This window comes from Fundulus heteroclitus, chromosome 15 (assembly GCF_011125445.2).
Source record: "Fundulus heteroclitus isolate FHET01 chromosome 15, MU-UCD_Fhet_4.1, whole genome shotgun sequence".
Taxonomy (NCBI): domain Eukaryota; kingdom Metazoa; phylum Chordata; class Actinopteri; order Cyprinodontiformes; family Fundulidae; genus Fundulus; species Fundulus heteroclitus.
In genome coordinates this window covers 3,356,033-3,381,644 of record NC_046375.1, presented here as the reverse complement: position 1 = coordinate 3,381,644, position 25,612 = coordinate 3,356,033, and the positions used below count along the sequence as shown (strand labels likewise).

Below are 25,612 nucleotides of genomic sequence, written 5' to 3'. Positions count from 1 at the left end.
CGAGTGAATCCGAGTTAATGCAAAAACGTAGCTTGTAACGTTTTCCGTGAGGAAATAAAAACGCCACGGCAGACTTGTTCCTGGAGCAGAATTGACATTTCTCTCACCGACGCTTGCCGTGTATTTGTATAACAGCTTGTTTGAATTCCTGCTCAGGTTACCCGGAGGTCGTTGACACTGCAGTGTGTTTGCACACAGTCAGGTGAATTTGTGCATGTTCTCTCTGCCGCATTTTCTGACTGAGATAAAATGAAAACGCGCAGACCCTGATTGAGGCTTATTATTTATCCTCATGATCGTCTTCACACCCTTGTGCACTCTGCTTTCTACACAACACAAGACACAACTTTCACTTCCTATCTCTTGTGCCGCACGCCTCTCTCGCACGCTCGCCCTCTTTCTTTTACCCGCTCAGTTTCTCACTCTCGTGCTTCCTTCCGGCTTCTTTAATTCAGCACCGTTTCTGTTACGTCTTCATCCTGCTTCATTTCTTTCTCTGCATTGCTTTGTCACTTTGTCACTCTGTACATAAATTAAAGAGCCGATTTGTGAGTTAAATTCCATTTGGAGCTCTGTGGATGTAAATTTGAGTCGAGCCTAATAATAGGATACACTTGCTGTAATTATGTGCTGCCATTGTGTAGCATTGAATGTCCTGGCTTAAAACGGCTAACAATGCGAGGGCCTGTGTTGGTGGGGCAAGTTGGTTCTAGTACAAGTGAGACAATGAAATATGATCTGTGAAGGAGTTTGAACGGCTCCCAGTCTGTTTTAAAGAGGTCTTAATGTGATGTGTTTATTTGATCTATTGTGGATAATAAACTTTTTAATGGGGGTTGCAAGTATTTAGTCAGACCTGGTATGGTCATATGTTTTAGTCAAATCCAAATCCATAAACCAAATCCTGGAACTTGAAGAATAATTTGATCCTCATTGGGTTTTTGTTGGAGCTTAATCTCTCTGTTAAATGTTTTTCCATTTGTTAAAGGTGCATAGTGCAAGTTATGAAGTTAAATATTTATCTTTTTCCTATGCATGCCCTTTCAATTGCCCGTCGTAATAGAATTACCTGCTATTTACCGCAGTTGTCTCTATAGGTTGGGATAGTCGGTTTATGAGAGTGATTTGGGCCGAACCCTCTAGGCGTGCTCGCTCTCGCTCACCTGGCTACTTTGTTGACTGTCCGCCGCAATCAATTCGTTAGTGAGAGAGTACGGCTAGCTTAATTATTTATAACTTTCTTGCCTCAAAAGACAGTACGCCTCTAAATAAAAGACCTGTGCAGTCGCAGCGGCAGATGCTTTTCCTCCTCTACCGTGCACAACACTGGTGTCATTTCAACTTGTCACCAGAGGGGGGCAGACGTCTGCAAAATCGTACACTATGTCTGCTACGTAGTGTTAGCCAGAAATTGGAAAACAGTGCAAAATTTTCTATTGGGGAATGCTACCAAAAAAAAGTCATAAATAATCTTGCAAATTTATAAGCTCTAGCCTCTCCTTTTCACATTAATTTATTTAATCTTTCTATTGCCAACCAATATATGAAGAGTAAATTTGCAAAAACAGATTTTTAGCCAAAAAAAACCTAAAATGTAAGTGGGGGGTCCTTTTTTAAAAAAGGTGTATTTTTGAGATGCCATTATTTTGTTGTGTCACTCTTACTTGATCAAATTCACCCGGTAGGTTAGTTTGACTGGTATCACCTTAACTAAATAATAAAAAATGTGTTTTTTTGTTTTTTTTTGAAAATGTATAAAAACTGAGTTATCTGTTTTTGCAAATGAACTCTTCATCTATATAAAAGCTACTGTAGTTCTACAAGTAGGATCCCAAATAATTTTCCAAAAAAATTCTTTCCTTTTTTTTCTGAATTCAATTTGACAGTATCAAATATATTTATTTATACATTTATTAATATGCAATTCCCTGCCTTTAAGGAGCATAAACAGTATGTTTCAGCATGAAAACATATGTGACAGTGTCCCGTATCATTATTACATCTCTGTTGTTGGTAAAAAAAAAAAAAAACTGTGTGAAAATCGGGTAGATTTGAGGAGTTATGATTGATTTAGTTGGGCATACAGTTTCCTCAGCACAAATAAATACAGTGGGGGCATGTGAGGGACCCATCCAAGATGGCAGCCATGCTGATATGTCGGTTCCAACAGGTCATTGAATCAAAGATCAAGATTACAGTTGTATTGGAATGAAGACCTGCTTTTTGTTGTTGTGGGGGTATTTCTGTGGACTCTTCTCTATATTTAACATTAGTGGGTTATTAATCTGTATTCATCTATAGTGTTTCAAAAGGTGAAGCAGCGATGTAGCATTAAAACCACAATCTATTATCACAGTGTTGCAATGGATCCAGTATAATTGCCTAGTTTTCCTGCAGCATACATTTTATCAGAATTGTTAATTATAACTAGTAGTAGTGGTTGTATTTTTTTTTATCATTTTGCACTGTTAAATTGAGAGATTTCTATGGGACATGTCTGTTTTTCATTATGGACTTTAGTCTTGAGAATAAACCCCAGTGTCTGTGACATTGCATTTTATAAATACTACAAAAATCGAGTCCAGCATCACACCAGCACATTAAATTAACAAACATTTCTGTATTTACTAGATAGGCTGTGTTTTTCTTTCAAGAAACAATTAACAAAGTTAACAAATTTGACAACTGGCCTTTGCTAAATTAATGTTTAAAATGACAAAGCACTTTGCATCGTCTTTGTACTTAAATGTGCTATACAAATAAATTTGCTTTCCCTCGCTAAATTGTGACAAATTAGTCTGCACGGCAAATACACAGTGCACCTAACACTTGGATTGTTGTTTATTGATCAGTAGTGAGTATATTGTAAGCTGGTTTTAACCAGCTTTAAAATGTGGTCCTTGAAACTCAGGCTGCAGAATATATGCTCAAAGCAAATTTTCTGACATATTAATTGTATTTGAAAATGGTAAGACTTTCAAAAGTTTCCATAATCTTTAAAAGTAATTTGTTTATTATGGATTTATGAGACGTTAGCTTTTCGTTCGTGACCAGAGTAAAACTAGCTTTGCTATTCCACTAATACAAACCACAGACTGTAATAAAAAAAAGTATTTGTCAGATAAATATATCATACTCCTCGTTGACTTTTCAGTTCGGAAACACTCCAAAACTCCAAAAAAACCATTTCCTCTTGTCGTTACATATGTGACCCCGAACAGCGAGTTAAACCACCGGTGACGCAGTCAGCCCCATGAATCGCACTCTTCTCCATTACCTGGAATTATAACTTTTTAAACATTAATTTAGAAAGTCGCACCAAGCTTTCCAAAAGATCTTTGCAGTTATGGCCGAGGAGCATACGGTAGCCTGTGTGTTACAGTAACGGGTCATTTAGAGGGGATGAATAGCGCCTGGAGGCTCTTCAGAAATGCTGTCGTCTAGAGTTGCTGCACATGGTAATGTAAATTTAACACACACTCGCTCAGTGGTCAGGGCCCCCGTCGGTGCAGAGGATGACATCGGCGGACAGCTGCGAGCCGTAATTTGGTCATGTGGTCTTCAAATTGTGTGTAGTAAACACCCTCTTACCCCTCTTTAGTACCCCCTCGTCTGATAGACGCCCCTTTTTCATGCTTTAGTGCTGCTTCTTTAGCTTGATGAGACCTTTCGAGCTGCTTGGTTCACCTTCAGAGACGCGGTGAGTCCGGTGCGGCTCACTTTTTGCTCACAGAGTCAAGGCTGTGGCGTGTTTGTTTTAGCCTGAGAGTAGCTGGGATTTAACAGCTGCTCTGCTTGCTAGCAGAAAGAGAAAACCAGAGGAAATCTTGGGTAAGTATGGATTGTGTCTGTTTTCAGGTCCGTTTGTCTTGCTCAGGTGCGGGTCTACATGTATAACCACTGAGAAGTGGCTATTATTAAACAGGTGCACAGGTTGGGTGGTCTGCTCTGATGTAACCCTCGCTTTTTATATCCTCAAAGCTACTACAGTAAGTAGTGGCTTTGCATGTCTTTGTTGTTACTTTTTTTTTATTTGAAACGCCAAAACAAATGCAAAATGCGTTTGAGGACCACTAGGCAGGGAAATTAAACTGATTTCAAATCATTTATTTTATAGATGGTGTTGCGTAACTTGCAGCTGGGGCACTTTGACAGATTTAATATATTGAATTATGACAATTAAGGACCGTTCTGAAAAGAGGTTGGAACATTTGCAGGTTAAATCAATTCATTATGCCGTTGTTGGTGGATTTGCTGGTGCTGTACTCAGGGCTTCGTGTGTATTGTGGTTTTTAAAAGTTTGCAACAGGAAACCGAGGTGAAAAGCACTTAATAAAATCAGTTAGCATAACTTAACTTTTTGGAACTTTGAGTTATTTGTACAATGATGTGAAAAGGTAGTTGTCTGCTGACAAATAACTTCCATTTTTACTTTTTTGGTTCTGCTAAAGTTACTGAACAACTTAATTTCAATATCAGACAAATACAACTTGACTAAAGATAAAAATCAGTTTACAAATGACAATTTCATTGTAACAAACAAAACCTGGCTGTACGTGACTAATTACTTACCCCCATCGTTAAATTCCAGCCTACACCTGAACACTGCCAGAACAGTGGAATTGAGAAATCGTATAAACAGAACAAAGTCTGACAACATGAAGTAGGCTAAATGATCCCAAAATGCAACACATCATGGCAAAAAAAAGGGACATAAAAAAAAAAATACAAGAACAAATGAGAAACAAAATCACAGATATACATTAGTCTGGAAAGTGTTATAAAGCCATTCTAAACCTCAAACCAGTTCAATTTATTTCGTATGTACGGCAGTGCACAACAAATTTAATCGCAAGGAACTTTACAAAGCAAATTTATATTACAGACATAGATTGTCAATTATACACTGCTCAAAAATTAAAGGAACACCTTTTTAATCAGAGTATATCAATTAGTTAACCTCCTGGAATATTGATCCACACAATTCATTGTAGATCAGGTTGCTAATTGGTGTTGGTTGTTTTGCTGTTAATGAGATTAACAGATAATCAGAATCAGATATACTTTAATAATCCAAGAGGGAAATTGCTGTTTCAGTACCATCACCATTACATAAACATCACAAACATTTCAACAACAGGTTAATTAAAGAGGACAAGACCTCAGAAACTGTAATATTTTTGCAGGTGGAGGCCAGAGACATTTTTCTCTTCCAGGGGCAGAGTCCTTACTGGTAGCAGGAGGTGATACCTGGACCCTATACAGGTTGCACAGGTATTACAACTCCACCAGGAATGCACATCAGTATGTGCCACAAGGGTTGCTCTGTCTACCAGTGCGGTCTCAAGAGCGTGGAGGAGATTCCAGAAGACAGGGAGTTACTCTACGAGAGCTGGGCAGGGTCGTTGGAGGTCCTTAACCCATTAGCGGGACCGGTATCTGCTCCTTTGTGCAAGGTGGAACAGGATGAATACTGCCAGAGGACTACAAAGGGACCTTCAGTGGGCCACTGGCATGAATATTTCTGACCAAACTATTAAAAACAGACTTCATGAGGGTGGCCTGAGGGCCTGACGTCCTGTAGTAGGCCCTGTGCTCACTACCATGGAGGATGACTGGCATTTGCCAGAGAACACTGGATCTGCCGGTAACATTGTTCTGCATGATCGGGTTGGTTAGGTGTCAGTGTTGGTCTGGGGAGGCATCTCCATAAAGCGACACAAAGACCTGTACAGCATAAACGATGGCACCCTGACTGTCATTAGGTATAATGAGGAAATCCTTAGACCCATTGTTAGATCCTTCACTGGTGCAGTGGATCCTTGGTCCCGCTGGTGCTTAATAATACCCTGCCTTATGTGGAAAGAGTATGTAAGAAGTTCCTGGAGGATGAAGTTGATACCATTGACTGGCCTCCACACTTCCCTGACCTAAATCCAGCAAAACATCTCTAGGACATCTTCTCAGTCCCCCATCGTTGGAAGAAAAATGTAACCCAGAGCAGTATCTAGTTATACAGGCCGTACTTGCCACAGTAAAGGGCAGCGTTCATGAACTAGACAAGGTGTGTCTCCATAGAGAGTTCCCAGGTAAAAAATCAACTGCTGACCAAAAATGAGCTCAAAGCTTCAGTTGAAATTTTCCCTATATATTTTTGGGAGGCATATTTAAGTACATCTGACATAAACTAACAGCAATTTAGAAGAAAAAAAAAACAATCATATCACCCACAAACAAAAGGGGTAGCATGGTGGTCTGGAGGTACTTTGCTTTTTTTTAGGTATTAGACCAATGGTGTCAAACTCCAGTCCACAAGGGCCAGTTTCTTGCACCTTTTCGTGTTTCTCTGCTTCAACACACCTGACTCAAATAAATCAGGTACTTAGCAGGACTCTGGAGAACTTTGCTCCATCCGAATACCCTTATAGAGGTAAGGACTCTTCAGTCAAAGTAGAAGTGCGTCAGCGGTTGCCATAAGTACTGTCCGAATAGTGCAGGAGGTAGGAAAAGTAGCCTGTATGCTTTGTCCCATGGCTAGTTTTGCCTATGAATACTGCAACATCCCTTACTGCCGCTAAGAAGCCTTAAGGTATCCCACAACTCTTTACGTGACATAACGTATCAGCACGGAAATCAACAAAAATGTCCGGAGAGAAGAGAGGACTCACTTTGTAGTTCATTTTCGAAAGGCTTTAGCCCCGAATTTGACTCTCATCATCCATGAGCATTTCCGTTATGTAATGAGGTTGGAGTTAAAGGTTGTCCGAATTCAGCACAGCAGTCCGAAGCTCCTTTCCTCCCCACAATCGAGTTCTTACTGTTGATCAAATGAAAGGTCAAAGACTCAGGAGCTCATTCAGCTAATTCAGGTGTGTTGGACCAGGGACACAACTAAAAGTTGCAGGACACCAGACCTCAAGGACTGGAGTTTGACACCCCTGTTCTACACTTAAGGTAAATGTCCAGCTACCAGTTTGTGAAGTGAACCAGTATGAAGGTTTTGGAGGGCCATAGACCCAAATCTACTTGAGATGCTGAGCTGTGACTTTAAACTGCAATAATACTCAACAGAAGAGTATGCCGAAATTCATCTGCAGCAATGTTAAAATCTCAGCTAGTTATCAGAGTTGAAGAGAGTTGTTGCAGGAGTGGGACAAGAAGTGTTTTTCACCCATGTCATCCAAACCAGGTTGGTTTGGATGACATGTTTTTCTTTTAACAGAACGATGATTTGAAAACTGCTTTTTGCGTTTACTCAGCATATCTTTGTCTGATGTTATCTGCCCGTCTGTCTGATTTATCACTAAATCTTTGCCATTCTGAAAAAAACCTCTCCACTAAGATTGCGTATGCAGTCATATCACAAGCCCCTGAACACATGTGCTATAAAACAAAAACAGAAAAGCAGAACGGAAAGATATTTAAACGTCAGTGTCAAGGTTATTATCATCTGCGGCTGTTAAGGTTTGCTAACAAATTGATCTGTTTTTTTTATTCACTCTTTAAACGTTAATTCTTCCATGTCGGCTGACATAAGATGTGTCAGATGTGTTTTGTTTGGTGCTGTGAGATAGATTTAAGTTAAGCTGCTCGGTGTTTACTTCCTCTTCATATTTCCTGCACAAAGTCTCGTTAGATAAAACAAAGATGCTCTGCGGTTTCTGTTGTCTTCAACATTAAGATGCAGAGCCTCTGACATTCATGCTTCTCACACATGCCTTGCGAAATGTCATAATTATTTGGGGCCACGTTTAGTCTGTATGAAAGAGGCTTAAAAGGGGTATTTTTTCAAAGAATCTTCAGTATAAAAGCCTCCTGAGTAAATATTGTCCGAACATAAGGATTTAATAAAAAGAAAATGTTTGCAACCACAAAAGAAATTGTGTTTTTTTTTTGCTCTCTGCTAGGGAGGATCTTTTCACCCAAGTCAGCAGAAAAAACATTTTCCAAAGTCTTAAGACCATTTTGAAGCTTGTTTTTAGCTCTAAAAGACGATGACATGTGCTGCTCTAACTACCTCAAGCGTGCTTCCTGTGGGCTGTTTGTGCGTGTTCCCTAACAACCTTTTGACGTTATTGTCTACATGCTAAAAATACCTTTTTCTTCTCTCTCTGTCTCTCTGCTAGACATTGAAGACCCCCCTCCTGCCAGTCCTGCATAGCCTCCTGACATTGAGAGGTATGACCACACGCAAACTCACATACACATTAACTACACTCTCATGCAGAGACGCTGTTGATTAGGAAATATAAAGCCTCTACTCCCTTTTTTTTCTAAATTCTTTTCAAAATTTAGTCAAATGTTGAGCCAAAAATCAGTCCTTGCATTATAGGTGCATTTTAGAACCCTTATTACTTGCTAAGCTCAGCAAATGTCAGCAATAATAAAACACCATGGTGCAACGCTGGCGTGAATTACCACCCACACAACCACCGAGAAGCAACACATGCAGCCTGCAGAGCCTTGAACACTTGGCAACTCCACTCCATCCTCTGCATCTATGTGGTCAAAACGTTGACCACATAGATGCATAGACAACGTTTTGCAAACATGTCATTTTATTGTGTCAGCTCCCTCCCTAACTTTATACTTATATTGAAGTATAGAGTTGTTTAGAAACGCAATACCCTTTTATTTTTATTTTTTTTTTGCTTTTACTGCTGCTGAATAAAAGCAAACCTGCAACATGCTATATTATTTAATATTGTGCTGAGGATGCAATGAACAAATGGCATATTTTCAACAATATTGTTTTTTTTTTTTTGTCCTCTGTCATTGTGATATCTCACAATGCTGTTAATAGAGGATCTCATCTATTTGCTAAAGCAGGGTTGGACATCTAGGACAATGGGAGACCATCCTACCTCGCAAATACGTTACTGGCATGCAGAGCGTTAATGCAGCATACCTGAAAATATCGCATCCCAAAATTATCCATTATTATTATTTTTATTAAGTTAGATCATCCTTCACCATAAGGGTTTTTTCTATGCATATCGTGACAGTCTTTTTGCACAGGAAAAGTATTTAATGCAATGGTAACAAGAGCTTCCTTTGCTCATTTAAATGGTACATGTCGTGTTTTTTTTTTTTTTTCGCCCTTTAGTATGTTTCTGTGTACTTGTTGTCTGTAGTTACGCTGATAATTGGAATGTAGATTTCCCAAGAGCTGCGTAGACATCTTTATATTCTTTTTGGGTTATATTTTTCGAGTTGTTCAGTTTTCTCTTTCGTTTTTTTTTTTTTTTTTTTTTTACAATTACGTTGCAGTATTTGCTGCGTAACTGCTAAACAAGGTCATGGACTTCCGGTTTACCAGTATCGTGAATCCACCATTTTTATTTCTCTGAGCAATTTTGTAGTCCTAGCTGAAGGATGCCGAAACTACAAGCAGTTCATTACTGGCCCCCAGCATACTACAAAAATGTACAAACAGAGTGGAGAGGAACGCACTGTGTCCTGGAAGGGGGGGGGGGGGGGGGGGGGGCGGGGTTTGAAGTGTCTCCTATAGATTTAAAGAGACAGCACCAAATGAAATTGCTCTGATGCAGCTCGGAACAGGGGTGAAAGAGGAATTTAGACTAAAGAGTTGCAGTTCCACTTTATATAGACATGAACTGAATGATTTAAATGTGAAAAAGAAGGATTTTAAAGCATGATATGTCCCCTTTTTAAACATTTGCTTGTAGAGCACAGATGTTGAATTTTGAAATAACCTTGCTTGCAAGATGAATTCTGGCGGTAGTTGTGCGTTCACAAACTTACTGCTCCCGTTTGAACCGTTTGTGACCAAACCAAAAAAATTGTTCGGGCCAATTACGTTGCAGTATTATAGTTTAAGGCGGGACATACTGGTACAACGGAAGCAAGCCAAACCAAAATGAAAATGGCATCTTTGACGACCCCTGGTTTATTAAAAATGTTCAGTTTGTTTATTTTATCTCAACTTTACCTGCAGGCAGAAATTTAATTCTTAGTTCTATTATTGCCTAAAATTGAGTTAATTTAAATTAGTTTGGTCCCATCCGATGGTATTAATTTCTTTAGTAATAATAATTCAGCTTCATTATTTAATGCACTTGTGTGTAAAAATATGCTTTATATTTAATTCAATTCAATTTTATTTATATAGTGGCAATTCATGAAATATGTCATCTCAAGGCACTTTACAAAGTCAGATTCAATCATATTATAAAGATTGGTAAAAAATTTCCTATATAAGGGAACCAGTTGATTGCATCAAAGTCCCGACAAGCAGCATTCACTCTTGGAGAAGCGTAGAGCCACAGGGAGAGTCGTCTGCATTGCCCATGGCTTTGCAGCAATCCCTCATACTGAGCAAGCATGAAGCGACAGCGGAAAGAAAAACTCCCCTTTAACGGGAATGAAAACCTCCAGCAGAACCAGAACCAGGCTCAGTATGAACGGTCATCTGCCTCGACCAAGGCAGATGACCGTTCTGCCTCGGTCATGAGCCACTCTAACTATAAGCTTTATCAAAAAGGAAAGTTTTAAGATTAGTCTTAAAAGTAGACGGGGTGTCTGCCTCATGGACCAAAACTGGGAGTTGGTTCCACAGGAGAGGAGCCTGATAGCTAAAGGATCTGCCTCCCATTCTACTTTTAGAGACTCTAGGAACCACCAGCAGGCCTGCAGTCTGAGAGCGAAGTGCTCTGTTAGGAACATACGGGGTAATCAGAGCTCTGATATATGATGGAGCTTGATTATGAAGGGCTTTATACGTTAGAAGAAGAATTTTAAATTCTATTCTTGATTTAACAGGAAGCCAATGAAGGCAAGCTAAAATTGGAGAAATATGATCCCTCTTGTTGATTTTCATCAGAACTCTTGCTGCAGCATTTTGGATCAGCTGAAGACTTTGAACTGCGTTTTGTGGACTTCCTGATAGTAAAGAATTACAATGGTCCAGCCTTGAAGTAACAAATGAATGGACTAGTTTTTCAGCATCACTCCTGGACAGAATGTTTCTAATTTTGGCGATATTCCTGAGGTGAAAAAAGGAAACTCTGGAAACCTGTTTAAGTCAGAATACATTTAATTCAGAATAACCTCATAGATTGTTTGGCTTTAAAGTATAATAAATGAATTATTTGCTTTCTGTTAAAGTTATGCATTTGATTTTTAGTTCAGTTGTCTTCAGCTACTTCTGCAGAAGTTTGTCCTGTTAGCTCGAGTAGCATTTGTGTTCAGGAAAGCCAACTTTGCTCAAGCAGATCCAATTGCTTATGGTTTTCATATAATCTGTCCTACATTTTGAATTGTTAAAAGTTAGAGAAACAAATTTCATTGGGGGAGGGGGGTACCAAAGATGGAACTTTTCTGCCTACAAAATGTTATCTGCGGTGGAAAAGCAACGCACTATGCCCTGAACATACCATTGCTTGTGAAACATAGTGGTGGCAGTATCTTGTTGTAGATATGCTTCTCCTTGGCATGGAGAGAAACTCTCCACCAGAGGTAATGGAAAATAAGTGGAGCCAAATGCCCTTAACTCTTGTAAGACTGAAGACTTTGGTGGATATTCACCTTCTAGTAGGAAATAACACTAAAACATTCAGAGCTGTTGTTTTATGGTTAAATTCACATTCTGTGTCCAACAAGATCAGGCATACTAACCTTGCTCACTTTAAAGTTGGTATTTTGATTGTTCAAATCCTAAACAAGAATCCTTGTAGGTTTACAATAACCTAATGACACAACGCATAGTGTAGCTCTATATGCCAGGGTAAGTTTGGTCAAGTTTACTTAATCCTTCATATTCACCTATGATCCGATTCCTGTTACTAGCATTGACCCAGTTATTGGGGGAAAATGTAAGCGGAGCCGTTTCCTGCCCTCTGACTTAGTTGTGAGAGAGTAATTGTATCTTTTAGTGATTTAAAGCTTTCACAGCTAAAATAGGAAACGTGTCTCACAGGCCAAATGATCTCCCATGTCAGCTTTACTCACCCTCAGACGGACGTGGACAGGCAGTCTGGGAGTAGTTATCGCCCAGGCTCGGCTGGAAATAACAGCTTGCTCACCGTAGGACACCAGTGTGGCCACTGGTGAGCTGTTGGGAGCAATCACAGGCCTATTTCTGGCTCATGTATGTGTCCAATAAGAAGAAAAAAAAATGTTGAACGAGGTCGTAAAACTTGTTAGTGACATCCATCCACTCATTTAACTGACCTCTTGATTATGTTTGCAGAGCGGATTGTAAAATTGCATAGAAAAGGTGTTTTTTATATGTTCTTAATTTTAAAATGTTAATTATAACAATGTTTTTTTGTATAACAAACTGTCTGATATCCAAAATCAATGTACGCTTCAAAACACAACCAGGCTTTATAAATTTAGAAATATCAATGAGCCTTTCAGATTTGGAGGCCAGGTAAAATATAAAATTTTTCTAACCCTGCAATAATCTTCAAACTGCACCTTTTTTATTTATGGTGCATTCTATGTGCCTTAAAAGGTAGTTAAACCCTTTATTCTTGCTGTTTGCTTTTATATTAGGTATAAATCTTATCAGAAGGATTCCTCATAACGATAAATAAGTAAATTAAAGAGTAGCAGTACTAGATTATGTATTATTATTCTAGATTAATTATCATCATTTTTGTACTTCTTTTCTATTTGTTATTTTTGGTTTTATATTGGAAAGCTGCAAAGTACAATGGTCTTCTTGCAAAAAGAACGTCCCAAGTTTGAATGCCAACATTTTCGGCATGTTTTCCATTTTCTCTCTAACCTGACCCTAGCCAGATTGATGTCGCTCCATCTAGCTTCACTCACATCCATCTGGGACATCTCCCATAGAGAGGGATTTCTCCAACCAATTTTAATGTCCAGCCAATCAGGACGCAGGGCTGGAGTTTCATAGATGTGACGTAGTGGAGAATCGACCGTGAGACTGTTTTGATTCAGACAACAATGGCGGCTCGCATCGAGGAAGCAAGCGTTAACATTGATGCTGCTATTTCTTCCGTGTTGTCCAATCTACCTAATATTGTTTCATTAAAAGAACATCAGAGAACGGCTCTGAAGGCTTTTGTTGGTGGAAACGATGTTTTCGCCCTTCTCCCGACCGGATTTGGCAAGTTTCGTTTTCCGGAGCGCGCCCGTGGCGGAGCGGTTAGCACGAACCATGTTAGGAGGCCTTTAGTCCTCAACGCGGTCGGCCCGGGATCGACTCCGACCCGCGGCGCTTTGCCGCCTGTCTTTCCCCCTCTTCCTGTCAGCTCACTGTCAATAAAATGCGTGCCACTAGAGCCGCAAACACATTTCAAAAAAAAAAAAAAGTTTAGTTTTTTCCTGCGTCGGTCTCATCAGCGTCACGGGTTAGCTTCGGTGTGAGTGGTTGAAATAGCACGTCAATAAAGATGACAGACAAGTGGCTTATCCAATCATATGCAAGGATTTTTGATAAGGCCCAGCCTTCAAAAAACGCAATTCCTATGGAGAGGTTCCAGATGGATGTGAGTGGAGCTAGGCGGAGCGACATCCGTCTGGCTAGGATCAGGTTTTGTTCTCTCTGCTTCCTCCCACAGTCCAAAAAACATGATCGTTAGGTTAATTGGTCTGTATAGATATCAGCGTATCTGCATAGTTGCACACACGCTGTGTTGTCTTGTGATAGACTGGCGAACTGTCCAGGGTGGACCAAGCTTCTCATTCTGGCACCGGCTTCCCCTGTGAACCTGCATGGATAAGCAAATCGGATTTTTGGGGGATGATGAGATCGGTATTGGGCCGTTCACATTGCCGTGGAAAAAGACTGATTTGGGTCGCATTTCCCTGCAGCGTGAACGTAGCCTTGGAGAACTTCTGAAGAACCACATTAGGTTGTACACATTGCATGCACCGCTGCCTGTAATTGTCTGTATCATCAGACAGGTCAGCGGTTATGTAATTTCCCAAAGTATTTCACCTCATCACTGAATTTGAGGATGCTGGCAGACAGAGAGAAGTCAATCATGATGTTACTCTTTTTTTGCATTATAATGTATATTGAAATCAAAATCCATACTGGGAGTAAACTCTTAAGAACTGCTGTAGGCCAGCACTATATGGACAAAAATGGTGAATGACGGTTCTATTACCAACCCGACAACCAGTCATGCATTGATTCATCATCTTAAGGCTGGTTTCTCACTGCTGCATTTTAAAATAGTCGGCCGATTTTCAAAGCCTGAGAGATGGGGCACACGTAAAGATAAAAAAATCGTACATGAAACATGAAACAGATTTCATTTAGGATCATTCAGATTTCAGACTGGAAATCTTGAGAAACCTCTAAAGATCAAACGTGAGTCCAGAGTAAATAAACATGGACGACCAGGTAGAATACCGGGGATAGTTTGTGTACTAATTTTATCAAAGAAAAACGTTACCAAAAAAAAAGGCGGAAGAGGCGATCAGGGCCAATTGGGGGTCAAAATTATTAATAAATCATAAACTCTAGAGTTAAAGTCTAAATCTTCTCTTTTACATTGTAGACTGCTGCTTTCTGAATAGAGCTCTTTGTAAATTAGCTACTCACACTGTAAAAAGCAAAATAAAAGTAAGTAAAATTTTCTTAAAATTAGTATATTTTTCCTTGATTTGAGCAGCTAAATAAGAATATTTGCCAATGGACTGAGAATTTCTACCCCTAAAATAAGATAATTACAGACATCCTGCACTTGAAATAAGATGATAGAGATGAATTGTTATTTTAAGTGCAAAAATCCTATTCCATTGGCAAATAGTCTGATTTACCAGCTCAAATCAATGAAAAATACACTAATTTCAAGAGGATTTTACCTACTTTTAGTTCCCTTTTTGCAGTGCAAGGCTGGAGAAGCTGGAGTTTTTTTCCCCCCCAAAATGCTTTCCAAAACCACTGACCTCTATTCGGCATCTAAAGTACTACAAACATGTTTGAAATATTTAATTACTTTTAATTTCCACCGTGTGATTGAACAGAGGAAAACAGAAAATACAGTTCAGTTTAGCTGCATTTACATAGCCGTAAATACATTTGTTTTTTTCAGGGGTCTTCACACAGCCAGGAGGTTACAGATAGAAGCTTAATGATTGTTGATGGCATGAAACCACTGGAATTTAATGGGAAAAGCTCACCAGAAACATCCTCAGACAGAACTGTTCTTTTCCTTTCCAAGTATTTTTCTTCCTCCCTGTTCAATTTTCCGACCATTGGAAATGATTCCCAGTCTGCATGGATGCAATGAGACACCTAGTGTCCCAAACATCATACCTGCCACCTTACAAAAACTGTCAACTGCTGCTTTTAGATCTGATGGCAAAACTAGCGCAACATGTTTTGGTTTTTATAAGATATGGCCAACTACATGCTCCGTTGTATAGCTTAACTACCCACATATATTCTGCTGGAAAAACCTGCTGATTAGTGTCTTGTTTCGAGTGAAACTTTCCTATCCTTCCACATCCATCTGTCTTTTAACAGCTCCAATTAAAGGGCAACAACGTTTGCAGTGCTGATGGCCTTAATGCTGCAACTGACAAGCTTTGAAGATCTTTGCTTTGAGTTAATGTGATTTTAAAGGCCTCTGGAGAAAAATTAAGTTACCAGTTAACAATATTTGCACAGATTTCCTCTATTTTGCTTGCAAGATTTCAAACTTGACACAAATTCTATTATTAGGTGAACTAAGTTGGTACAAAATGCGTTTTTCAACCGACATAATTCCTTGATTAGATTGAAAACAAAAAAATAATCTGAATGAATCGTTTGGGCACGAAATCAATTATTCCCATCATAACATACATTTACATGCATCAGGCTTTATTAGAATACAAACACTGTGACATGCGCAGATTCTGCAAAATGCCCCTAAAACCACAGAAGAAGAAGTGTAAGTTCCGTCTATGCCGCATGCTGTGGCCACGCTGTTCTTCCTGCATTACAGGATGACAGACGTAGGGCACACACGTGCAGTCAGGGCGGTTTTCTCCAATCCAAATTACATGATGGGTATCAGTGTATAGATGAACGCTGTTTGAAATAACAACCGGCATAAACCACTTGTCGCCATCTGAATACAATTTCATTCCGACTGAGCTTAATCCGATCACAATATTCTGATTGCCGTGTTTACATGAGGTATTTTTTTTTTCCCGATCGACCCTTTATTCCCAATTTCTACTTTTTATTAGTGCTGCTAATAATGACAAGTTAAAATGTGCTAGGGCTGGACAACATAGAAAGAAGACATATATGGATGAAAAACAAATCATATTGATCAATATCAATAATTATCAGCAAATTCAAAACATATATTTTAAGTGCAGCCCTGGACATTTTATGCTGTTTCTTGATTACCTATTTTTAGATAGAGACACACAAACACTGAATTCAAACTCAAACCTATTTCGACCAACTTTTTACAAAAACTGCAAGTTTTTAAAAAAGGAATGCGTGCTCTCTGAACTCTCTGAAGTGGGCGGAGCTTAAGCTGCGGAGTGTTCCTGGGTCTGCGTTGTGATTGGTTGGGAGGATGTAATGACTGTAATATTAACCTACATGATAGGTTAGAATGTAAAAGGAAGGAAAACTGTTATTCTATTGAACTTTTTATTGACCCTTTTTTTTTCTATCATCGATATATGTCTATTGATTGATATATATTGTTATTGAATTATCGTCCAGCCCTAAAATGAACTGTGACCTGTTCATGGTTAGAAGTGCAGACTTTGACTTGATGACTTGACCTCAGTCAGACTCTAGTCACTGATTTGATGACCGTATTAAAAAAGACGTGAATCCACTTTGAATATTAATTTCTTGGACTTTCTTGGCGTCTTTTCTTGAATTGACTTGAGGGGGGTAGAGTGTGCAGCCCATGTTTGGAGGCATCGGTCCTCGGCGCAGTGGTCCTAGGTTCAAATCCAGATCCAGAGACCTTTGCTGCATGTCATTCCCCTTTTTCTTTCCTTTGCCAAAAAGCTAAAGGTAGAGTATGCCCTAAACGATGCGCCAGTTCATTGCAGGGCTGAGAGCTTTCAAGAAGGAAGATATTTACAGAAATCCTTTTTGTTTTAGATATTTTTAACATTTAAATACATTTTGTAGTGTTTCTTTTGTGTGCATTGTTTCAGGGATATGTCAAAACGACTTACAAGTGACTTGAAATTGAAACTAATTGATTATAAAGACTTGATACTTGTGGCTTGGGAAGCAGGACTGGTGTTAGGGATGGATTCAGATCTCCATGAGCCACTGGACTTTTTCTGGTGGTCAGTCACAACATGGCAGGGAGTCTTTTTGCCATCTTTTTTTGTCACAAATTGCTTCCAGAACATACTGAGCGTTGGTCTTTTAATTCAGATTTCCAAGGTTGATCTTGTATAGAAAATGTATAATCCTGCAAAATGAGTTTGTTCAGTTTGTCGGTGTTGAAACGTTTGCTTCTGCTCGACTGAACTGGAAACAGTTCTGGCTTCTGACAAGAAGGGGAAGGAGACATCTGTTGAAAACCTGCGTTGAATGAGTGTAATTGTAGAGAAGTAAAACGAGGAATCCTTTTTCTGTCTGGATGAAGCACAACGTCTCCTTGGAAGCCTTCAAATCCTCTCAGGAATGTGTGTGAGTGAGCTGGGGGGTGGACTTGTCACCACATTTGTACCAGGAATGCAAATATTTGTGTGCAACCGTGTCTCTTCAGTTAAGCGTTTAGGGTAACTTCTCTTTTTTCAGTCCTACTTATTGTATTGTTTATCATTTTCTCACACGTTTTCTGTTTTCCTTTCCCTCTTTATCCCTTTCTCTCCCCTTTTGTGTTTTTGTTTCTGTCAGATTGTTAGAATAACAGCCTGCAAACACTTGCTAATGTGTTAATTTACTGAGCATTCAGCCTGGTTTGCTTTTGAGGCCGTATTTTTTCTAAAAATAACAAAAACACCTACCCTACCTACTACCCTGACAGTTTTTCTTTTATACTACTACTTTTATTTGTTTATATTGAAACTGGGCCATAGGATTTAAATTAATCAAACCTGTTTTATTTTATGTGCTTTACTTTACTTAGTAAAATTATGTTTATGCAACCAACCAATTGAATGGTAAGACTGGGGTGTTTTTTCCCTGGAAAAAGTCCAGATAAGTCTTTGTTTTATCTCAATTAATTCATTCATTAATTAATTCACTTAAAAATACTTAATTAACTGAATGAATTCAGCAGTTTTAGGTAAGTATGAGATATATATATATACGCATTTCCCATCCATTAATCTATTTAGTTGGTTAGTTATTCATCTATCAGTGATCATTTAATCATTTCGGATCTTTTTATTAATTTAAGGGCTGCAACTAACAATTATTTTAATAATCGATTATTCGGGCGATTATTTTTACGATTAATCGATGAACCGGATGAAAATTATTATTTTCTTTTATTTCCGTTTCTTTTTTCCAAAATTGAACATTTGGTATAAAATGGCAAATAAGCGCACAAAACACAAGTTGCTACTCAGGTGTTCTGTTACAATAATATTAGGTAATAATTTAGCTTCAAATAAAGAAGTTTATGTTGACTAGATTGTTAGTCAATCATTTAATTCAATGTTCATTCATTTATTCATTCATTCAGCTATGCAGTCATTCATTTGGCTCCCAGCTTTAAATTAGGTTTACATTGTTTGAAAAAAGGATACAAACTTTTAAAAATGCAACTCTTAAGTCTAGTAGATTTAAAACGATGTTACCAGATCTCAAAAGCAAACACTGCAGACTTCGGAATCATTTTGATAAAATTAATCAAATAATAAGACTACTTCTATAATAGTTTGATTAGATATACTGGATTTGATGTTATGTTTAGAATAAACAAAGCATAGTATCTCAATATCCTTTACAGCTAGATTAACACACAGCAGGTAAAGATTTAAAGCAACAAATCTCAAGCTTTAGAGATTATACCGTTAATTTGTCTTAGAAAACATAGCTGAAATTGTAGTTTTAGTTGTGTAAGTTGTGTGCAGAGTCTAAAGAAACAAACACAGATCTTTAACTTGTAGGAACTGGTCTTAAACACGTTTCTAAAGAAACACAAATATAAAAATTAGTTTAGCGTTCCAGTTGTCCTCGGCTGTAAAAAGCCATTGTTTGATGGCACTTCCTGGTATTTGCTTTTCACCCAATTGTTCTGCTTTTCATGTAGGATGGTGATGGCGGAAGTGGCCCAGAGAGACAGAGAGAGGGTTGCTCCAACAGCAGAGGGGAGGCACATCTTTGTGGAGCTTGGTGAGAACCTAGAACCCAAAATTATAACCTTTACCGTATTATTCGGACTATAAGGTGCACTTCAAAATCCTTAACTTATCTTAAAAATTGATGGTGCACTTTATATGTGATTACTGTTGATTTTATGTGGTACAATGTGCTGAAAGATCAGTTAAAATGTGTAAGTACGACTTTGGTTAGCAACAAAGCTGCTTCGCTCAATGGATATTCGGAGCATTACGGTCACTGAGCTATATAATACACTGGAGTGCTGATTTTGCTGAAAAACTGAAGTCACTGGCCGCCATCTTGCTACTCCCTACTCTCACAGAATCCCATAGGATTTGGTTGCAACAACAAGCAGTTTTCTGGCTGTGTAAAAACGTTTCACAGGTAATTCTACAGTCAGTGGATGTACTAACACTATCAACTACTAGGAAATTAGGTGATGAAATATTTTACATGTTATTCATATTAAATCTATATATATATATATATATGTGTATATATATATAAGTATACGTATATGTGTGTATATATATGTATACATATATGTAAATATATGTTTTTGTATATTGTTATTTATATATTTATACATTTTATTTAAATATATATATATATATATATATATATATATATATATATATATATATATATATATATATATATATATATATATATATATATATATATATATAATGCAAAATATTTCAGCACATGACTTTCTCATTACGTGATAGTTTTATAACATAACATAAAAGTGTATGGCATTTGACATTTTAAAAGTTTTAAGCCACCCCTTAACATGAGAAAATCCTCGTTATTCGATGCTGTAGCGCACATATTCCCTAGTTACTGGGGGAAAATAGGGAGTACCAATATGGCGGCCGGTGGCTTCAAAGCGATTACCACTCTTGTGTATTATATAGCTCAATGGTTACGTTACACTGTGTCACTACCTGATAGGACCCTTGAGCTGTCTACAAGACTGCCTGACCGTAATGTCTAAACTAGAAGAGCATTCATGTAAGGCAGCCCGCGCCCAGAGTACACGCTAGCAACAATAAGCCTAGTAAGTTAGTTCAAATAAAAGTTACGTTTATGTTAGAAACAGGGCAGTTTAATCCAACTACTCTGTCCTCCTGACAGAGACGTATAGAGAGCTGTGTACGCGACGGGGAGGAGTGATATTACACTGTTGGGAAGAATATTTAATGCACCTTATAATCCGGTGCACCTTATGGTCCGAAAGATACTTAAATAGATCTATTTTTCCTATGCATGGTTTATAACATTTAGAAAGTAAGTTGTATTAGAGAACTTAATGAAATTATTTCAGTCGGACATTAGTTACTTAACACAAGAGAGTTTTACCTCTCCTGATGAACTCAAGGTGTTTCTTCATGTCTCATTTTTCTAAAGGGGAACAGGACTTTGATTCCATTTGTCTCTCTACTTATCGAACCGCCTGCAAGCTCCGATTTATACAGAAGAGATGCAACCGTGAGTGTCATCCTGGCTTTTCTTGCACGACTGAAACAACCAAGTTCAGGACGGGAGAGGAAGCTAATTAGTCCTGTGTCCTCCTTCCATGCAGTGCATCTGATTGACATTTACAACGTGATCGAGGCGGTGCGGGACGCTGGGCTGAACGCGGTGGAGCTCAACGCTGGCATCTCCGTCACCAGACTGGAGAACCTGGTTTCCTCCTTGTTCAACCAGCTCAGCAAACGTCTTCCCACCACTCACATCATCAACCCGCAAGAGAGCACCGTCCTCCTGGTCGAATTCATACTGGCCGCCGTTGACTGGTAACCTTTTTGGATGAGAGAGAGCGTTTACACGGTTAAGTGTAAAGTTCTGCTTAATATTCTGTGTATTTTTTATTTTTTTTGTCATTCTAGTGAGCCAGAAAGCCGCCTGACGGTCCTCTCTGTGAAGGCGATGCTCTCCATTCTTTGTGGAGGGAAGCTGGTAGATAAACTGCGCTGTGAGTGCCAGTCATTGTTTCACATGTTGACCTCAAACATCACTTAGAAATATATTTAAAAAACATAATTTTTTTATTCTGGGTGCGAGTATATTTCAGATGTCGGCCGTTCTGAGAAAAGGTTTAATACACAAACTTTGTTGATTGATTTTTTTTTTTTTCGTTGATACCCGCCAGCTACAGTTCTGTAAACGAAAAAAAAAAAAAAAGAATTTCACCCCGTACAGATTTATTTTGTTATCAGACCAAGATATACAAAAAGCAGATTTAAAATGACTTATTAATAAATCTTATTTATTAATTCAAAAAGCTAATAAAAAGGTCCAGCCACTGGTGGCAACAACAACCGACTTTAAGCGTTAGCGATAACTTACATCACTGTGGAGAAGTTTTGACCCACTCTTCTTCCCATAATTATTTTCCTTCAGTCTTGGTGGTCTAGTCGTTGGAACGGGGCGCTTGCATCCTGCGAAGGCTGCAAGTTTGAATTAGAGATCGACCAATACAGGTTTTATAAGGCTGATAATTATTATTTTGACATCAGCTAAACCGATCCCCGATATATGCTGCTGATTTTATTTATTTATTTATATTTTATTGCTATTGTTTCAAAGGTTTTTGTGGCGTTAATGGAGAAACTGAAGTCAGTTTCTCTTCCACTGTGGATATTTGGCAAGACGTTTTAACATTTAATCAGTAAGTTTAACTATCCAGAATTACCATTATAGATATCTATAATGGTAATTTTGACTAGTCGTAATGTCACCGTTAGTGACATTACTTAACAGTATGAATTCTGATCCCAGATACAGCTGATGTCATTCTGACTACTCAAAACTAAATTACAGATATTGTCCTTGATGACAAGCTACACATGAATGGAAAAATAGCTTCAATCTTACTAGGCAAAACTGAATTACAGGTATGTGTAGCTAGAGTTTTGACTAGGCAAAACTTATGAGATATCAGTAATTAATATCCAGTCTAGTGATAAAATGTTAAATGGTATTGCCGTAGGGCTGTCTCACAGGCAGACAGCTGCTACCTCGTCCTGAAACATGCCTCCACTGCCTCGGCAGCACCGCCTTTGGGGATTGCTGAGTCGGCGCCTTGATAAGGCTCTGGTCCACTGGGCTCCACAAAGCCTCCCTCAGCTTCTGGTAATAAGGGGGATGAAAATCTTCCATCTCAAAAGACTAAACTCTGCGCACTCTTCATGATTCAATATGGCAAAGCAAGCTAGCTGCTGCTGAACATAGCCCCTCCCTTTCCCCGCGTATCTCCGCCCACTTTCGCGGAGTTTCTTGAATTTCTCTCCCGGCTGGATTATGCTTTTTTTTAAGTGGGGGTGAGTTACACTTTAAGGGGGCGAATACTTTTTACACTGTAAATGGGATTCAAGAACTTTAGGGATTCAGATCGAACGATCAGACGTTAACATCTCTTGTGGTAAATCCCTTTCATTTAACCCGAATATTAATGATATTTCTGTGTTTGCAGATGTGTTTTCTCAGGTGTCGGACTCCAAGGGTGTCTTAGTTCTGTCCAAGTTTGACAGTTTTTTGAGAGAGGCTCTCAAGGTGCCCACCGCTCTACACGAAGGACCGTCCTTTGGGTACACGCGGACTGTGGCTCGCTCCTGTTTCCCACAACAGGTGCACCTGCTTTATTCGTCTGCTGTTTGTTACACAGAGAAAAGTTGGAGCTCCTAACAAAGTGAAAGATAGAAAAGGGAATAAATAGCTACTGATTTTGGCTGGTTCTAGTATTTCTTAGCATTTGCTCATAATCTTTTTTTTTGTTTTTTGTTTTTTGTTCTTTTGATGTGTAGAAACGGGTGATGCTCAACATGTTCCTGGATATTGTAGCTGAGCCTCCTGAGTGTCTCGTCTGGCTGCCTCTGTTGCATCGCATGGCCAACGTGGAGCACGGTACACACACACATTCTCATCTTTTTATATGTAGCAAGGACCATGTGTTCACTCCCAGTGACTTCCAGTCATTTTCAACCCTTTCTAAGCCCTAGCCCTGACAAAAACCCTAAACCTAACCATTACCGGCGTATACCTAACCCTAACCTAAACTCAATTCACACCTTAGTCCTAACATCAGTGATAAAATTAATTCAAATAAGTGTCTAAAACGTGACATTCAAGACTCTTTTTAAATGTTTATTTCCTTTTCAGTTTGGACCAATTCTGTTAAAATCCATCTAGTTTACTCCAAGACCAAAAAAACAAACAAAAAAAAAAACAGGATAATGGCGACAATGGCTTCACCCAGGAAATAAATGCACCTAAATGCAGAAGCATTGACACAGGGGTGAAAAAATAAAGTGAGAAATAAAGTTGATTCCCCCAGTGGCATCATCCAAAAAAGAAATGCAGTTAAACCCAGGAGGCCCAGGCCAGAAGTACTTTCTTGTATTTAATACTTTTTTCACTAGAACAGTGGTGCTTTGACTTACAAGTGTCCCAATTAATAATTTTATTGAGATATAAACCATCTATCAGCCGTTTTAGGGAACGTGCAAGAAACAGTCAGAGTTTATTCACTAGAAACACCCAGAAAAAGTTGCAACGGAGCGTGTGACGGCGCTGTTTGATGACAATTGCCTAAGTCATTTCAGAGACGTTATAAAAGGGAGCGTTAAGCAGATAAATTTGGACAGGTCTTAATTGAAATACTCCTTGAATAAATTCTGGTTAAGTTCTTCTCCCCCATCTACGTCAGCATCTTCAGGCCGTCTGGCTTTATGAAGTGCAGCTTTTACATTGCAGATCAGTTTATTTCACACTGCAAAAAGGGAACTAAAAGTAAGTGAATTTCTCTTGAAATCAGTGTATTTTAACTTGATTAGAGCAGGTAAGACTATTTGCCAATGGAATAAGATTTTTGCACTAAAAATAGGAACCAATTCAAGTCCAATTCAGTTACTCCAGGTGGGACAGTGAACATTTTATTTGGTTTATTATGTGCCCAGTTATTAGCCAGATGTACTTTATATGGGGAAAATGGTTAATTACCCAAAAACAGAGCATGCTTAGTGATTCTGCAAAAACAATGGTAGCTTGTATTTTAATGAAACATTTAATTTTCTCAATATTTTAAGGAACTGTAATGGCAACAAAGTTAAAATTAATCTTCCTGATGTAGGAAGCAAAAAAAACAAAAACCAACAACGTTCAAATGAGTAGTAATCAGTGGTTCCTGAATCATAATCCTTGTCTCTGTTGGGTTTTGCCACAAAAACTTAATTAGGTGCTGGGAGTGGACAATAATTCAATATCAATATATATCATGGTATAAATTTATGCAATAAAGGTGATATGACATTTCTGATGTTTCAATATACATCACAGTCTAATGATTACAGCATTTGTCACTGACTGACGTTCTGGGTTTTATTTATTTGATTCAGTATTTATTTTATGTTAAAGCAAATATTTCTAAAATGTTATATTGGAGGAGTTTTATAAACAAGGCAAAATAATTGTCATAAGTTTGTACCGGCATCTGTTGTGAGTATTCTTTGCAGTCTTTCCGAGGCTTTTATTTTGTTTATATCGACATCGTAATTATATGGTAGCGATCAAAGCTTTTAGAAATATGTTTTTTTTTATAAATAAGTTTTGGCCCTATTGTCCATCCCTATTTTATCCTCAGATCTCAGTCTTTTCTCTTTATACCTGAACTGTGTGGGGTCTTTTGATTAATTTACCATTTCACACTCAATACAAAAAATCTTATTTTTTATATTTATGTCTAAATGGTAAAAATGTTTAATCTACTTTAAAAATGTATTGAAGTTAAAGCTTTTTGAACACAGTCTCTGTTGTTTAATTCATATTATGTATAATTTAAATATTTTTGTCTATACATAATTGTATTAATCATTAGAATATTATTTTCTCTGCTCTTTTACGTTTAATTGGTTGCTTAGTTGCTAAAAACTAAACATAATGGGTGTGATTGAGAGGAGAGCCTCTTGATGATACAATTCTTGACCGTTTCTTTTTAATTTTTCAGTCTACCATCCAGTTTCCTGCTCCTACTGCCGCAGTAACGGGATCACTGGCTTCCGCTATCGCTGCCTGCGCTGCCGGGGTTATCAGCTCTGCCAGAACTGCTTCTGGCGTGGGAATGCCAGCGGCTCTCACAGCAGCCAGCACCAGATGAAGGAGCACTCCTCTTGGGTGCGTTCCTGCGGTGGTTCCCCATGTTTCACACCAGGGGGCGCTCTCTGGACCTCACACATTTAATCTTCTAATTCCATATAAATGATCATCTGGGGTTTAGATGGCATTGTTAAAGTTTGAATTACAAAACGGTTCAAAGCAATTGAGCACAAAGGTAATAAATAAATAATTTCCACA

General features: G+C 38.4%; 1 protein-coding gene across 6 annotated transcripts in view; it reads left to right on the top strand.

The window, feature by feature from the left end:
- The window catches only part of dtnba (dystrobrevin, beta a), a 52,139-nt gene that overhangs the window by 5,445 nt on the left and 21,082 nt on the right, over positions 1-25,612 (top strand). For 3 of the 6 annotated variants that reach the window (XM_036147219.1, XM_036147218.1, XM_036147214.1), the window contains exons 2-9: positions 8,127-8,178; positions 19,185-19,267; positions 20,669-20,749; positions 20,844-21,057; positions 21,151-21,236; positions 22,737-22,891; positions 23,068-23,167; positions 25,266-25,432. In XM_036147219.1, coding sequence (XP_036003112.1) covers positions 19,186-19,267; positions 20,669-20,749; positions 20,844-21,057; positions 21,151-21,236; positions 22,737-22,891; positions 23,068-23,167; positions 25,266-25,432 — 885 coding nt within the window. In that variant the 5' untranslated portion in view covers positions 8,127-8,178; position 19,185. The other 3 variants (XM_036147217.1, XM_036147216.1, XM_036147215.1) reach the window with 3 other exon arrangements.